The sequence below is a fragment of the Triturus cristatus genome, chromosome 9 (assembly GCF_964204655.1).
Source record: "Triturus cristatus chromosome 9, aTriCri1.1, whole genome shotgun sequence".
In the NCBI taxonomy this organism is placed as follows: domain Eukaryota; kingdom Metazoa; phylum Chordata; class Amphibia; order Caudata; family Salamandridae; genus Triturus; species Triturus cristatus.
The window spans coordinates 908,002,505-908,019,047 of NC_140592.1; the positions used below are offsets into that span (position 1 = coordinate 908,002,505).

Below are 16,543 nucleotides of genomic sequence, written 5' to 3' on the forward strand. Positions count from 1 at the left end.
TTTTTTCACCAAACAAACTCCAAAAGCAAGAATTTGCTCTTGAAAAAGAAAAAAATTAAAGGACCCGAGTTGTGTTCATATTTTTCAAGGGCATTGGGTCGTTTATCTTATTTCCTCTTTGGGATTTTCTGACTTTTCTTGGCAACCCCAAAAAGAAAGAAATGGCTTTGCAAACATCCACCCTGAATAGGGCAGTTGATCTGATGTCCATTGACCGATGGCCCAAAGTTATTGTGCCTCTGGTTAAAGGTTGCACTGGCGGAGCTAGTTCAGGATCTACTGCTGGAAACACAGTGGCTCAATTGACTCTAAAGAGAGTAGGGGAACATAAGGTTGGGCAGACAGGGTACTCAGCAACGTTTTCAGGTGGAGTATCATATCCATCCATCCATCCCTAAGTTGGCAGGGTATGCCCAGATGTGGGTCCCTTGCTCACTTTGCCACTGGAATTAAGCTAGCCTGTCTGATGAGGGCTGTTAGACCGAAACCCAGTCCCAGGATGCTTGTTTCCGGTCCAGGGAAGACATGGCTTGGCAGTTCGGGCTGGACTGTTCCCATGAGGCACAGGGTCAAGACTGATTTGCATATAGCTGCGTCTGAACTGGGCTGGACGAAGTGAGCTAAAGAACGATGATGGATTCAACCCAGATCTGTGACTGGGGGTGAGTGTCTGAAAAGTTTCAGCGCTCCGTCCATCATCTCCTTGTGTTTGTTTTGTTCGTCCTAATTTGGCTGGGTATGCCCAGACATGGGTCCCTTGCTCACTTTGCCACTGGATTCAAGCAAGCCTGGCTGATGAGGGCTGTTAGCCCAAACCCAGTCCCAGGATGCTTGTTTCTGGTCCAGGGAAGACATGGCTTGGCAGTTCAGACTGGACTGTTCCTATGATGCACAGGGTCAAGACTGATTTGCATATAGCTGTATCTGAACTGGAGTGGCGAAGTGAGCTAAAGAACAATGATGGATTCAACCCAGATCAGTGACTGGGGGTGAGTGTCTGAAAAGTGTTAGCGATCCATCCATCATCTCCTTGTGTTTGGAGTATCATATCCACCAGATCTTAATAGGCCAATTAGTACCATTCAACTGGTAAGGGTGTGCAATCTGTATTTGTAGTCTATTCCTCTATAACCATACTAATGTATACTGTGCAAATGTATACATGTGTTCAACATCGCCTCCCCAACGCTGATCATCTTTGGACCTGGCCACATAGTGCTACCTATAGAACGACTGACACTCAACTGACACTGCCATTCAGTAACAGGGCTTTTCTCAGCTCAGTACATTATACGGCGCATATCAGTATGTGTGTTCCAATCATTGAATTAGAGACTGGAATTTTTACCCAATTTGAGGTTACATGTCCTGGCTATAGGCTGTCAATTAGATTCCCATGATGTGGCGGTATCCAGGAGTGCCCTGAGAAGGTCCACAAATGACCTGTAATAAGTGGCTTCCCTGCTCAGGAGAACTCCTTCTCACCAGGAAAAAAGTACAGATGTCCATTGAGAACTGCCATTAATCCTCCTTTACATCTGATGTATTGTGACATTGGGCCTGATTTTAAGGATGGCAGGTAGCATACTTTATCACAAATGTGAGGGAGTACCCTTTCTGCCAAACCCTCATTCCACCCAGTCTATTATGAGTTGATGAGTCGGGTGGACCGTCATTTTTCTGTCATCAGAAAACTTACTCAAACCATCTGACAGAGTTGGGTCCATCAGAGGAACGATAACACTCTGCCTACCCTATTTAGACTGGACAGTCTGATGGCTTTTTTTCCAGCTCCTTTCCACCAGGAAAAATCTCCCAGTCATGGACAGAAAAAATGTAATGCCACGTTATGATGATTTTTAGTTTTTGATGTTAAGAAACAAACTTTCACTTTGGAAGTTTGTTTATTTAAAAGGTTTGGTAAATCGCCACCTAACATACAGTGGCAGTCCGCAGTGGCATCGTTTCCTATGAAGGCACAGACATCACTGGCGGGTCAGCAGTGCAGTGATCTCTACATTTGAAAGGAGATACTCCATCACCATGGCAGATATAATGTTGTCTGCCTCGCTGATAAATGGCGGGCCACCCTCAAGACACGTAAGGCCAGATGTACGATCATTCAGTTAAGCGAGTCACAAATTGCCAGAATTGCTACTCGCAATTTGCGACTCGCTAAACTGATTAAACAACAGTGTCTCGGACACTGTTTGCGATTCCCAATGGGGTCGCAAATTGCATGCCTCATCAATATTCATGAGGCAAGCGCAATTTGCAACCCCGTTAAGAATGGCTAGCACTCACAGGGATGGTGGCCTGCTGGTGTCAGCAGACCGTCTGTGACAGCTTTTTCAATAAAACAGTTTTTTTTTAAATGCGGCCCTTTTAAAAAAAGAAAAATTAAACTTTTCAGTTTCATTTTTTAAGGGCAGGCAGTGGTCCCTGGGGACCCCTTCATACACTGGTGTTAGACTCGATATTAGGAAGAGACGCCCTTGGCACGCACCCTCTTAATACAGAGTCGCAAACCATATTTTGCGAGTCGCTAATAGGTTAGCGACTGGCAAAATATGGTTTGTGCATTGGGCAGACCAATTTGTGGTAAACGGGCCAAATTCCCGTTTGTGACCACAAGAAATGGTCGTACATCTGCCCCGTAGTCATTTAGGTTAGATGGGAAGCTAGCATCCAGTTTAAAGACTAACGGTCCTAACAACATTAGTCATATTTGTCTCGTTTCAATGACGGCACTCATCTGCACACATGATACCACTCTCACATAGAAACCTCAGCCAACCTGCTAGTAACCTGTGCTGGCACATCAAAAGTGTGGCAGCCATACTTATATGTATCAATACCCACTCATTTGAAAATACATCTGTACTGGTTCATGCAGAATTTAAAATGGCGACAGAGCCAGTCACCCCCATCCTACCATCTGTAGAGTAGCAAAGGATAATCTTTTGATGGATTCTACTAGTTAAGCTAGTAGATGCACAAAATTGATATCATAATGGCAAGTTCTGCGCATATCTAAATCATTCAAAGATGGAACAGGAAGTAGCAAGCCAGAAGAAGGCTCAATGCAGGCACTACTCAGATACATCCTCTGGAGATCTATCTGGACTAGACTCCGTGGATCAAAAGGAAACCAATGTAGAAACAAAACATGTCTCTTCTCTATGTGCTTGTTTCAAATATATCTTGTACTGAGAGACACACACCTGACCATGATTGTTCCAGTCATTAAGAGTGCCAAATTATATAAATCTATCCGTTTTTATATACAGAGACTGTAATTGTGCAAACTACATTTTTGCATCCTCTACTCTTGTTGTTATACATTGGGCCCAAATGCAAATTTTCACAATTCTCAACCCACAGAATTACACTCTCTTAAGGATGCAGATATATGACTCAAAACTTTACAGAGGTGCACCTGAAAAGCTATGCATGTCGCAGATTTCCGGACATTCTTCCAAAAAACCCTTTAATGCCTCTGTGAAGGCATTTCATTACCAAGATTATACATGTTGTATAATTACATATGTTATAATGTGATTGTTTTTGTACAAAGGCACTATTTTCTTTAACCAATGGCAGAATATGTTTCACCATGGAGAAACCCCTTTAGGTGCACTGCTGCCACCATTTCTGAGGATATACCATCTCACACCAAACTTATCAGAGAAACTCAACCTGGAATAACAACCCTCACCCATTGAGTGGGAATTGTTAATGAACAACATTATACCATCATGGGTCGATATTACACACGGGTAAACGGATTTGTTAGTTCGAGGTCATCTTTTGGGAACATCTTGCAGTTTTAAATCCAGCCACTTGTATGTGTAAATAGGACTTAAACACGCAAAGGGCTTTCTGAATTAGACCAGGCAGCAATTTCACAAAGGCATGTTGGAGTTTTTAAAGTTGCATTCCTGAATCTTCATTACATACTCTTGCATCCCTTGCTCAATTGGCCCCAAAAAATCTTAAATTAATCAAATTTATATTTTCTACCTTGGTCTCACAACTTGACTCGTGATATACACTCATGATTATTAATAGACTTTCGGAACAAGTCCATTATCTAATCAACTTGACTTACTGATATAATTACCTGTCCTAATTTGTGAATTTATGATTATGCTGCTGCTTGCTATATTATCTGTTCTCTTTTCTTTTGTCCCGATCTTCTGTAAAGCGCCCTGATACCTTGACGGGTCATGTTCGCGCTATCTGATAGATAAATAAATAAGTACAGTGGATATTCACATAGCGCAAAAAGAAAGGACTGTGCCTTTGTGAACAAGGAGCTTGGTTTTTCAAGGTTGGTTTCCAAGTGCATGTAAGAGCAGGTCAAAGAGCACTCCTACAGCACTACTTACTGGTGAATATTCAAACAAGCAGGTAAAAGACAAAAAAAGAACAAGCATAGCCAGCGATCTCGTACTCCACAAGGGGATTCTCTATTTGTAGGACACTCAGACCAATTAAAAAAAATAACTAAACATCATAGGTTCAGCAGGCAGTCATGAAGGGGCACCTTTGAAAAATTCAAGCACCTGCTTTTAAGGGCAAGAGGCCTACCCCAAGAAAATGTTTAAAAAAATAAGGCCAATCGTGCTTTTTACAACATTCAAATATAAATTAGTTTAAACGTGAATTTGAAATATGCTGCTTATGCAATTTGGATTTGTGTTCTATATGTTTGTTCTTTTAGAAAGCACCGCACTTGAATTTTACTTTCACTTTCTTACTTTTTTTCAGCCCTACACCCTGTAAGTGGATCATCTGTCATGTAATATGATGGAGTATCCACTTGAGGCCTGCAGATGGGAAAGTAAATGACTTTGTACATCTCACAATCTCAGACCTGGATAGAAGAGCCCTGTCTACTACAGCTAGACAGTTTCCAAAGTCTCAGATATCACTTTGATGTGGCACTGATACTATAGACTCAAGAGTCGGGGAGCAATTAATAAATAATGACAATCAGAATGCAAATACAACTTTAAATATAGACCGAAAAATGCCTCCACAAAGTCAGGAAAATACTACAATATCATGAGAAAGATCAAAGAAATATTGGTAATCAAATGTCATTATATTTGTAACATATCTGACTCAGATGTTAGCTTTAAATATTTTCTGTGCACTCAAGCCAGACTTTCAAAAAATATCAACTTCTCATTTTTGTTACATTTAATCATTGGGCCATGACTGTGAAGGGGAGTTAGAGGAGCAAAGGACTAGACGAGCAAAGGACATGTCATCAAACATTATCAAGGGACCGATTCACAAATTTGCCTCCATGAGTAGGGGTGATTTACTCATAGAAATTCAGGCCAAAGGGTCTCATTTGGTGTATGGGGGGAACTGAAAATCCTCAATTTTCTGGAGGAAACATTTAAATATGGAGTAGAATGAAGCAAATCCACACTGATATTCCTATAGTGGTGGAAAGTCAGTCAAGAGGTTCTACTCTGGATTTAGAGTAGGCCTTTGCCCAATTTTCCACTGTGCTGTCATAATTTGAGCAATTTGTGTAATCATGCATTACTCAAATTATAGAAATTGTCAAGGAGTATGCTAGTGTGAAATTGTGTGCAATGTTTAGCGACAAAGGTCTGTTTGAGCAAAAAAAAGAGCTCTTGGGAGAATGGTTTGTACAGAATACGTGTCACAAGAGACAGTTTCTCAATGACCCAGTCCCCTTGTTGGTGTCTGAAATGACTTTTGAATGTGATCTATGTCCTTTCGTTTGATTTACCTCAAGAAACTCCTTAATTAATTTGTGTTTACTTATGCCTAATTTCTCGGATTTTTTCTGAAATTTAATGGGGTTAGGGCAGGGGTTTACAAGATTTCACACACCTTTAATTGAGAGTATCCTTGAGAATTTGAAAGATTTCCAGCCACTGAAAACACTAAATGAGACCCTAAGTTATGGTGTAAGCTACTCTACAGGAAGAAAACGTTTTAGATACAGACTCCCTTCCTTAATGGCATTAACATCCATCCCAAAATGAAGCATAGCTCTCAGAAAGCATTTATTCAAATTCTGCCTTCATGTACCTGGTAAATCTTTGGAGTCATGAATATCCCTTCCTGCCTTATTTCTTGTATTATAAATCTGCTTTTGAAGGAAACACATAAATTCTAGACTATAAAGATAGCATAGTTGAAAGAAGATCCTTTCCTCGCCCATGTCAAGGAAAGGCATTCCTTCTCTTCCATGAATAATACGATCATAACAATGTCAATAAGAGTCCTTTTTATGGTCTGGCTTGACAGACAATAATGCGAGTATCACCAGGAGAGGAGCTTTGGCTCTGTCCGCGTGTTGGAAGCCAGGAGCTTTTTATGGTCTGGCTTGACAGTGGAGCTGTCACATACATGCCAACTCAGATGGTGCGATCGTGTGATACACGATATTGGCTCCCATCACACGGTCATCCAGTGAGGAGCCGATATCAAACAGTGGCAGGGAAAGGAAACCACTGTCAAAAGTGGTCTTCCAGCTCATTTTCTATGGCTTTAAACTGTCAACGTCCATTAAGGGGTGTGAAAACACTCCACCATCCTCAGCAAGTTTTTTTTGGGGGGGGGGGTGGCGGGGAGGAGGCTTTTGGGGGGCGGGTGGGGCTCACAAGTGCCTCTTTGGTACTTCTTGGCACGAGGCCCTGCCCCTTCAAGGCCCCGTCTCCTCCTCACACAGTGAGATTGTTCTTCAAGTTGGCAGGTATGTGTCACCAGACAAGAATGTGAGTATCACCAGGAGCGGGGCTTCGGCTTCCCCCACATGTTGGGAGTCAATAGTACATGCTTTGATTTGTGTGCTTCCATTAAAAAAAGTGCATGGTCTTCACACAGCTGTGATTATTTTATTTATCCAGCTGTCTGAGCATGCTCTTTTAGGGGCACAGACATGCCATTTTAATGCTATTAATCAGACCCTCCAGGATTTCGCGATTTCGCAATTTGCAAAAAAATCACGAACTCAGCAGTTTTGCAAAAATGCTGTGATTTTTACAAAACTTCCCAAGAAATTTGCACGGTTGGTGGAAGGAGGCCCCTTTTAGGTCTGTGTTGACAGTATAGCAGTTTGCAATGTCAGTATGTGTGGCTTATTGGTTAGGCCTTTGCAAGCATCAGCAGATAAATGTTACAACAATGTGAATGCTGCAGCAGGTGAGATGGTACATGCTCTAGTGGCTGAGAAGTACATGCTTCGGTATCAGAGATATGTCTTTCTAATGTTTCAGGAGCTGGGGGGAGGTCTCTTTTTAGCAGATCTCGCTCGACCTGCTGGAATGTCGGCACCCACGTGTCTATTCCTGCAAGTCGCCCTCGTGGGGAACAGGGGGCGGCTTCACTCCTAGAAGTAACCCCGCCCCCCCCATTGGTGAATCTCTGCTAGATGCAGGAAAAGCAAGATATCGGACAGCCTAAGCATCCTGTGGGAGAGCAGGCAAAAGAGGTGTGGGGGGAGCTGATGTGACAGACGGCTGACAAAACCCACAGCGAAGAGGGACCAGCGGCAACTGCGGGCATTTAAATGAAGAACAAACTGCGAGGGACGGAAAGATGTGCAGCGTGGAGAGGGGGGGTGGGGCTGAAAAGGAAGAGCTGAAGGAGCTGCGAACGAGACGTGAGGATGAAGATTGGAAGAGGAAGAGAGGGAGAGGAAGAAAGAGTGAGGGGACGTGTACGGGGGAGGGCTGGAGGATGTAGAGGCGAGGGGAAGAGAGATTGGAGGAGGGGAAAAGGTGAAGAGACAAGAAGGGGAGAGAAGGGTGAGTTGTGAAGGAAGAGTGAAGGAGCTAGAAAGGGGAAGGTTGGAAAGAAATGGAAGGTGTGAGTTGGAGAGGGTGGGAAGGAAGATAGAGATGGCAAAGGAGAGATGGGATAGAAGAATTAGGTGTGCGAAAGGAGGCCAAGGCTAAAGAGGGGAGGGAAGGGAGCGGCCTTGAGGGGGGCAGAACAAGGTAGAGATGAGGAAAAGAGGAGCTGAAGAGATGGGAGAAAAAGGGAGAAAGAGTACAAGATGTAGAGAGCAGTGGGACAGGAGAATAGAGATGTGAGGAGAATGAGTAAAAGGTTCCCAAAGCGGAAATAGAGGGGGGGCGGTGAGAGCTTGAAAGCTGAAGTGGGGGGACAAACAGGAGGGAAGATCAGATGAGGAGAGGTGGGGAGATGGAATATAAACGAGAGACAAAGATAGAAGAGATGGGAAGACAAAGGAGAAGTGCGGGAAGTGAAAGTGCGAGAGAGGCAGGAAGGAATAAGTGAAAGATGGGGAGGGAGGGAGCGAAAGATGCGGAGGGAATGTGAGCCAGAAGGTAAAAAGGAGAGGGGAAGAGAACTAAGATGACCCGAGAAAGAGTGAACGGTGTATAGAAGGATGAAAGTGAGAGGAATAGGGGGACACCTGGGACGAGGAATAAAAGGGGTAGAGGGAAAGCTAGAGAGGCGGAGACGTGGGGAGAAGAAGAGAAGTAATGCAAGGAGACGAGAAGAGTGAATAAGAAAGAGCAGGGATAAGAGGGGTGAGTTAAAGAGAGAGAAGAAGAGGACGAGAGATCCAGGGGGGAGAGAAGAGAAAATGGCTAGTAGTTCTGAAAGCAGGAGGGAAAGGCATGAAAGGAAGAGCTGTGCACTGAAAAGAACCGAGGCAGAAAACTGGAGTGAAAAAGAGAGAAAAAACAATGAAGAAGAGAACAGAGCGAGTAAGGGAGAAAGAGAATTTGAAAGAGAATGATAAGAAGCACTGGAGTGGGAAATATAGGGATGAGAAGTGATGGAAGCAAGAACAAAACAGAAAACGAGAAAAGAGAAAGGGGAGGAAGGAAATAAGGAGGAGAGAAAGGGAAGGGGCAATGAAAACAGAGTAAATGAAGAGGAGCGACAAGGATTGAGAAAAATAACAGAAAAGCAAGAAAACGAAGAGAGAGAAGGAATGAGTCAACGAATGAAATGGAAATAACAGAAATATTGAAAGAAAGGAGAGAGAGAAGGAGAGAAAACGGAGAGAATGAACAAGGGGACTGACCGGAGAATGACATTGCGAGTGAGTGGCAAAAGAGGGTACCTGAGGAAGAGGTGTCCTGCCTCTCGGATCCGTAGGCAGCGGTGCCCCAACAGGGGTGCATACATGGCACTAGAACATCCCAGGGATAAATACAGCTCCCTCCCACGAGGTTAGGACTGGAGCTGTGCTTCCGTAGAGCTGCAGAAACTTTAAACATGACTATTTCAAAGTGGAATACTCTGCTAAAACAGCTTCCATTGATTTCAGGCTGAAAATGAACGATTATGAGTAAAATAAAGTACCGCAAAAATGCCGCTAAATTTCCATATGTGTGCCGCTAAATTTCCATATTTGTGCCGCTAAATTTGCTAATCCATGCCGCAATATCCTGGGGGTCTGATTAATGTGTCTTGAATAACTTGACGGCAGTCATTAACATACATGGATTTTTAGGTCTGGCATAACAATGTATTCATAAGCCTGACCTAATGGCATTGCCAACGGTTGTTGATATTGCTGCTACTAAAAGGTGCTGCCACTATTAGGACACTAGTGAGTCATCTACCCGGAGTATGCATAGGTGAACTATTGCTTCACACACACAATTTCAATTCACTTGAATAATCAAAAATATCTAATCATCAGTATGACTCTCAGTGGCGTAACTAGGCCTTGTGCCGCCTGTGGCGGTCCCTGCATTTGCTGCCCACGGTGGTTGAATGTAAGGGTGGGGGTGCTGGCGATCCCTCTGTTTGGGGGGGAGTCCGCTGTCCCCAAACCTCGTTCCACCAGGGGCGGACCACCCCCCTTGCTAGGCCACTGAGGACTCTACTTCAATATGGTAAAAATATCTTAGAGTCAGCTCACCTCAAGTGTGACATGAGGCTCACTTTTCTAGTAGTGCCACTTGAATATCAGTAAGATCATGTTTGATGCATTTCAAAACAGATCTTTGACAGAATTATTAAGGCGGCAAGGGAAGTTTCACATCAATGCTCAGATAAGGTATGCATTAAGAACTGTAGGGATAATACGCCGTTGAGAATGGGCATACAATATTTGCATGCAGCTACGGCAAGGTATGTCTGCTTCTATGTAAGCACTATATAGAAAATGGTGCATCAAAGCGCTTTTCACTTATTTATGCACAGGCCAGAGTACAAAGGCCAGTGAGCAATCTGTGTCGACAGCAAAGCATTGTAAGAGAAGGCAGTGTGTGAAGACCCATTACACCGCTTTCACCAATGACTTCTGGGACAACCGCGTGATGCAAAATGTTCTTTTTAGAGTGGCAAGGTGCTTAAAATACCTTCAATTGTAAGGTTCAGCATGTAGAACATTTATCGAGGAGTAGGATCATGAACCAGTCGATGGCTTAGTACAGCGTTTGCATCACTGGAAAAGGTTATACCAGGAAGAGCAAGCTTTTACATCATCATGTGCATTATCTAACTACTACAAGAAATAAATTGCACTGGTGCAGTCTATGCAATCCAAAAATGTAGGTACAAAATTGCACGGTACTGCCAATCTATTCCAGCCCATGGTGTATAGAGGAAGAAGAAGAACCTTATAAAAAGTAAAAAAGATTTTAACCATATATCAAAAGACGACATTGGGTTAGAATTGCATTGTTATTTCTTTATTTAATGGAAAAAGTCATGACGTATATTTTAACTACATTATCTCTGCATTTACCAAGGTGCATTACAAAGTGACTGCCCTCCCCTAGAATAGAAAGGGTAATTTCTGCACATTTGTTTACCAGCTGGGTACCTGAGTTACATTTGACTAGATGAATTTGTTCACATCAGATTGGTTGTGCTCTGAATACTTTCAATCAATCAATCAATCATAGCATTTGTAAAGCGCACTACATACCCGCGAGGGTCTCAAGGGGGTGGGGGGGAGGGGGAGGCAGCTACTGTTCGAAGAGCCAGGTCTTGAGAAGTCTTCTGAAGGTCAGAAGGTCTTCGGTCCGCCGCAGGCGGATGGGGAGGGTGTTCCATGTCTTGGCGGCGAGGTGGGAGCATGATCTGCCGCCGGCGGTCACTCTTTGGATGCGGGGGACGGTGGCGAGGGCACGGTCTGCGGAGCGGAGCTAGCGGGTGGGGGTGTAGAGGCTGAGTCGGCTGTGAAACTTTGAAACAAGGAGGTTTACTGCCTTCTGATTGTTTAGAGTATTAGGCCCATATTTATCATTTTTTTCTGCAGTGCAAGGCAGCAAGTCACCTTGCTGCGCGAAAGGGCAGGAATTTGCTGTATTTTAACATTATACACTGCATTCCTGCCCCTTCCTACCGCTGGCACACTTTTGGCTGCCTAGCACCAATGCAGGCACCATTGCATCATGGTGCAAGAGTGGCTGTGTTGTAGGCAGGATTATTTTTGGGCAGGAAGGGATATCCTTCTGCCCTAAAACAATCCTCAAAGGCATGTTCCTCTTTCTAATTGTGCTGTAGAATGCAGAACACACAGAAAGAGGGAAAAACTAGGAGAAATAAAGATATTTGTACTTGTTACACCTCACCTGGGGAGGTGTAGCATTTTGACGCATTCCCAGGTCTACCACTAATGGTAAGTCTGAGAATGAGCCAAAATCTGTGGACGGATGTGTGGGAACACCCACGCTCCACCTCGATCTGCGCTGCCTTGCGTTACTCCAGATTTCGCCAGCCATGTAGAGCTATGCAAGGTGGCCTTGCATGGCTTGATTAATCTCATGCAGGTTTTGCATTGCCCTAGTGCCCCTTTGTGTGGCACAAAGGAGACGCAAAACCGTGATAAATCTGGCCCTTGGTTTGGAGCGATTACAGGACATTTTGCAGTGTCGGTGTGGTCATGAATGTTGGATTAGATAGGCAGATTTTCTCTCCATGGTACACTTGGTTGGCTTTTTATTCTACCACAAAGTGTTGTCACTCTACGTTGGACCCGTGTTTTCTATCCTAGAGGATTCCTGAAGTACATCTAATATGCATGTTTAGTATAGAGTTGGACGAGCCACTGAAAGCACGAGCCAGGCTCCACCCTGAGGCCTGGCTTCGGCTCAGCTTGATGCCCTCCTGGAACCTCAAGCTCATAACGAGCAGAGCTTTGAAGTGGCTTTTGACTGCCACCCTTCCTCTACGCAGGATGTGGCGTTAGGAACAGAGCTGCAGACTTTGGAGTTGGGGCATCAGGATCGAGTCTTAGCTAGACTAAACATCCTGTGATTCTAAGCAAATCACTTAATCTCTCCTGCTTATAAAAATGGAATGTGCACTTCTCTGGTGCTACTGTTGCTCACCCCGAGCGCACCAATACCTTCAGGTTGAGTTCTCGCTGTATGAAAAATGCACAAAGTGGTAAAAACAAAACGTTTTTATCAAAAAGAAAGACAAATAAATGCCTATTTAGTAGCTGATTCGTTCGAAGTGAAACTAGAAAACCTAAATAAATGGTGGCTTCCACACTTAAATTGCTTGATTTTAGTCCAATATTTTATTTCACTAAAACTCCCTTTTCTTCATTATCGTGTTTGAAAGCACTTTCAGAAATGTGATTTCAGAATACCAGTTGTACAAAAACATATTGTGTTTGATTTAATAGACTTTTATGTTTCTCTATAAATATCTGTGCCACCAACATGGTTACAAGACAGCTGCCTTGCCTCATATTTCACTAATGGTTCATGTTTAAAAACTATCACCTTTAGTGATTACTTATCGGTGCAGTGCTATAACAGGACATATTATGTCAAAGCCTCCACATGTTAAAGAAGTACACTTTTTTTAATTTTGAAGAGATGTTATAACATTTTACGCAATGTTTTTCGTATGATTTAAATAGCAAACATTGTCAAGGCTCGCACATGGGCTTTAAGAGCCATCAAGACCCTTGGTTGGCTCTCCCTGTTAATTTGTTGGATCTGTAGTCATTACAGACCCATATCATCGCTAATTTAAGAGCGGTGGTCCCATTTACAGTCCAAATCGAAGATGTCAACAAGTGACAGAAGAAAACAGTCGGGGACAGAATACAGATTGAAAATCTGTCAGTCTAGTACCGGACGCTCTGAATTTTTATAATGTCATTTGCATCGAACGACCATGGCCACGTGCCATTATTACACTGGTTGATCAGAGAAAATATTCTGTTTCTACCGGTCAAGTGATGCAAATGATGTTGCGAAATTGTACCAGTGCCACCTTGCCACACATTGGTGCGACCTAAACCGGCCGGTACTCAGTTCATAAGCGTGTGTGCGCCTGTGCATCATTATCGAAGGATGCAGCGCCAGGGGACGGTGCTACGCATTGAACCAGCGGCTGAGCAGCTTTGCACAGTGACCGGGAAACTCTCCACTGACACTTGCACTAATTGACCATTTCAAAATGGCATTCGCATCAATTTAACAATTTAACAACAACATCCATGCAGACTGCAAAATAACATTTTGCACTGGTCAGCTTGTGCAAATTTAGTTGCAAAATTGCCCTGTTAACAGTGAAAACTTTCAGTGCATGTAATCTGGCTCTTGAAGGGCCAAATACCTCATTTGCAATATTTCCATTGGCAAAAAAGTAGAATGGTATGAAAGGAAAGGCTGGGGGAGGGGGTTAGGTCATTAGAACTGTATATTGTGTTCGCAGCTACAGGTCCTCATACAATCGGCCACTCGAAGTCTCCGTTCTCATCCCAAAGGCGGAGCTTATGTGAACTCCTCCTAATGGCTCGCTCGAATTCGATAATAACAGGAGACCATTTATATCAAGCACACGCATATTATCCACGCTTTTCAGTTCAGCCGGGGAAACACATTTCCATAGTAACTGAACGAAGAACGGGACCCTCGTATCTCACACATTCCTTTAAAAAAACAGGGACGTTTGTTTTTCCAGACACTCCGAAAAAAACACAAATAAACCCCTTCCCGGGAAGTAATACACGAGGCGCAAGGACGAAATACTGCTTTCTGTAAAGCTGGACGCGCAGCGCTCGCAATCTGGGTGATGCTTCAAATGAGACTGAAAAATAAAACAACTCGCAGAAAATCTTCTGCTGTACCAGTGTACGGCATCAGCCCGGCATCTAAGCACTCAGCCTGTAGAGCACGCATTACCTGGGCTGCCATGAAGGAAAGGTCCATGGCGCTGCTGGTGGCGACCCCCGCCTCCCGCTGCTTCTGTCCAAGCTCCTGCAGGTCCCGTTGTATCCCCCCCTGGGAACAGGGCAGAGCCAGTCCTCCTCTGGGAAGCTGCAGCTTGGACTTCTTTAATCCGCCCTGTGGTGCCCGCGCAGGCAGAGCGCGGTCCGCCCTAGTGCCATCCTCTGGTGCTCGAAGTGGGGCTCAGCTGCTGGAGAGCGGATCCGTCCAGAAAGGCAGCAGGCAGAGAGCTCGGGCTGCACACTCGCGCGCTCACAGGCACAGACCCTGTGCCAGGCTGTCATGTGACGCGCTCAGCTCAATCTAAGCGATGCCCTCCATTGGTAACCCTGCCACAACCGTCTTGTTTGTCACTTACTGTTTGTTCTCGCGGGGATCAAAATATTCCAGCCATGTCTAAGGCTAGCGCGCGCGCGCGACGGGATGAGCGGGCTTGGGCAAGCATGTCATATCAATTAGCTCCATGCCATAAATGCTATTGTTCAGCCCCCTCAGCTTATTGTGGTGAGGACCGCCTTTTCATGTATAAAAGAGCTTTATGTAGCGCAGCTCAGGTCGACTCTAGGCGCTTTTAAAGGTGCTTTACACTTTAATGCAAATACATATAATCTTGACATAATTTTATCATGCAACGTGTTAAAAGCAGTTGACTTCACAGATTTGTTCTGTGGTCTATTTAAATATACTTGTTGATTGATAAGGGTGTACAGCGATTTACTGTACCATATAGATAATTAATTTGTGTTTAATGTCCCCTGTTTGTAAACGTGTGAGAGCCCACTCCAAGTTGAAAATTAAATTAATTAATCGATCAGAGAATACCAAAAACGCTTGAAAACCTACATCTTATGCCGAGTATACCAATGCGAAATAGTTTTTAAAAGTTTTCTGTCTAACTGTTCCAATCCTTTTCCCCTCTTGTTCATCGAGGAGTGCCTAGAAGCAACCGTCTAATCGTGCGGGCGCTAAACAGCACAATTAATTTAAATAGCACAATGATTACAATTTAAATAACCAAGCAGATCAAACTCCCTTGGTTAAGAAGCTCAGTTACCAGCTTTGAATAGGTTGTGACGTTGTCCCTTTTCTGTCTGTATGTACGTATATCTGTGTGACGACGATGCCAGCCAAAAAGAACAGGAGAGTTGTACGGGAATATTGGCAAAGATACAGCAAGCTAGTTTTTGGAAGGGGTTGCTGGGTTCTGGGAGCTAAATCTACTTTTACAACATTAAAGCTGACTACAGGTATAGGTCCATGAATCAGGTTTACATAGTGATGCGCCTGGCTGGCCCTCTCTGCAGGGTCACCGCCAAACTTTTTGCCTTCACCTTTCCTGTTTTACTGAATTCGTTTTTGTTGGTTTTACTTTACCACAGCTAACCACTGCCAAAGTGATTGTGCTTTAAAATAGTAAAAACTGGCCTGCACCGGTAGGGTGTTGACCTCTAGGCCCGCATGCCAGTAACTGAGTGAAACAGACACATAGTTATGTACCTATAAGTGTACCTATAACTGGCCCACAGCACATGCTCCCGGGTCCTTCTATTGGCAGGTTTGATGCCTGTGCTTGATGGGTGTGGGGTGAGTGTGACAGCCAGTGGCTGGTAGACCAGTGGCCTGGCAAACACTAGACTGTGTCCAGCAGGACTCTGCATCTCTCCCAGGCTTTATTGAAAAACAAAACAAAAAAACAAGTCCAACCTGTGGGAATGAATAAAACAAGCCAAACTAAACACCACTGAGTCCCTCAGTATCTTCAGGCAGTCTGCAGGACGGTACTGAATAAGTGGACAGATGCAGCTGGAAGCACCTGAGCATTACAAAACTTCTCCGTAGTGGAACCAGGTGACTTTGGGCACGGATGCAAAGTGGATGACGTCTGAATCCCAAGACAGCCTGTCCGCGGGGTTACAGTCAACCTGTGTGATGTGGTTCGGTCCCGCCTGTTCTCATTGTGTTGGAGTTGATTGAAACAGTTCAAACTGGATGGATTAGGAGCATTGGTGGAGTCTGACGCAGAGGTTTCTTTTGAGGTGTCCTGGCTCCATGAAATGTGAACCTGCAAATGCTGGATTGACATTGCTGATGTTCGGACATCGTCCTCTGAGGCCTTGGTGCCTCCCAATACCTGTCAGTGGAGCAGCTTCAGAATCCTCTCTTATGCAGGAATTCCCTTGGGACCATTTTTACTGGGTTGCCATAGGCCTTAGTGGGGCTGTGCAGGGCTGTGTGTGGGCCGCATGAAGGGGTCACAGCCAAGCCACTCGTGCAACCACAAGGGAAGATGGCTGTTGGTCGAGTGTGCTCTTGTCAGCAGGGCTCAGGTGCACGTGGGGTGTAATCATCTCTGGATG

At 44.3% G+C, this 16,543-nt stretch overlaps 1 protein-coding gene across 2 annotated transcripts in view; it reads right to left on the reverse strand.

The window, feature by feature from the left end:
* The window catches only part of C9H14orf132 (chromosome 9 C14orf132 homolog), a 405,577-nt gene extending 391,007 nt beyond the window's left edge, over positions 1 to 14,570 (reverse strand). For both annotated transcript variants that reach the window (XM_085626448.1, XM_085626449.1), the window contains exon 1: positions 14,142 to 14,570. In XM_085626448.1, coding sequence (XP_085482574.1) covers positions 14,142 to 14,168 — 27 coding nt within the window. In that variant the 5' untranslated portion in view covers positions 14,169 to 14,570. The remainder of the gene's footprint in view (positions 1 to 14,141) is intronic.
* Between the last annotated feature and the right edge of the window lie 1,973 nt (positions 14,571 to 16,543).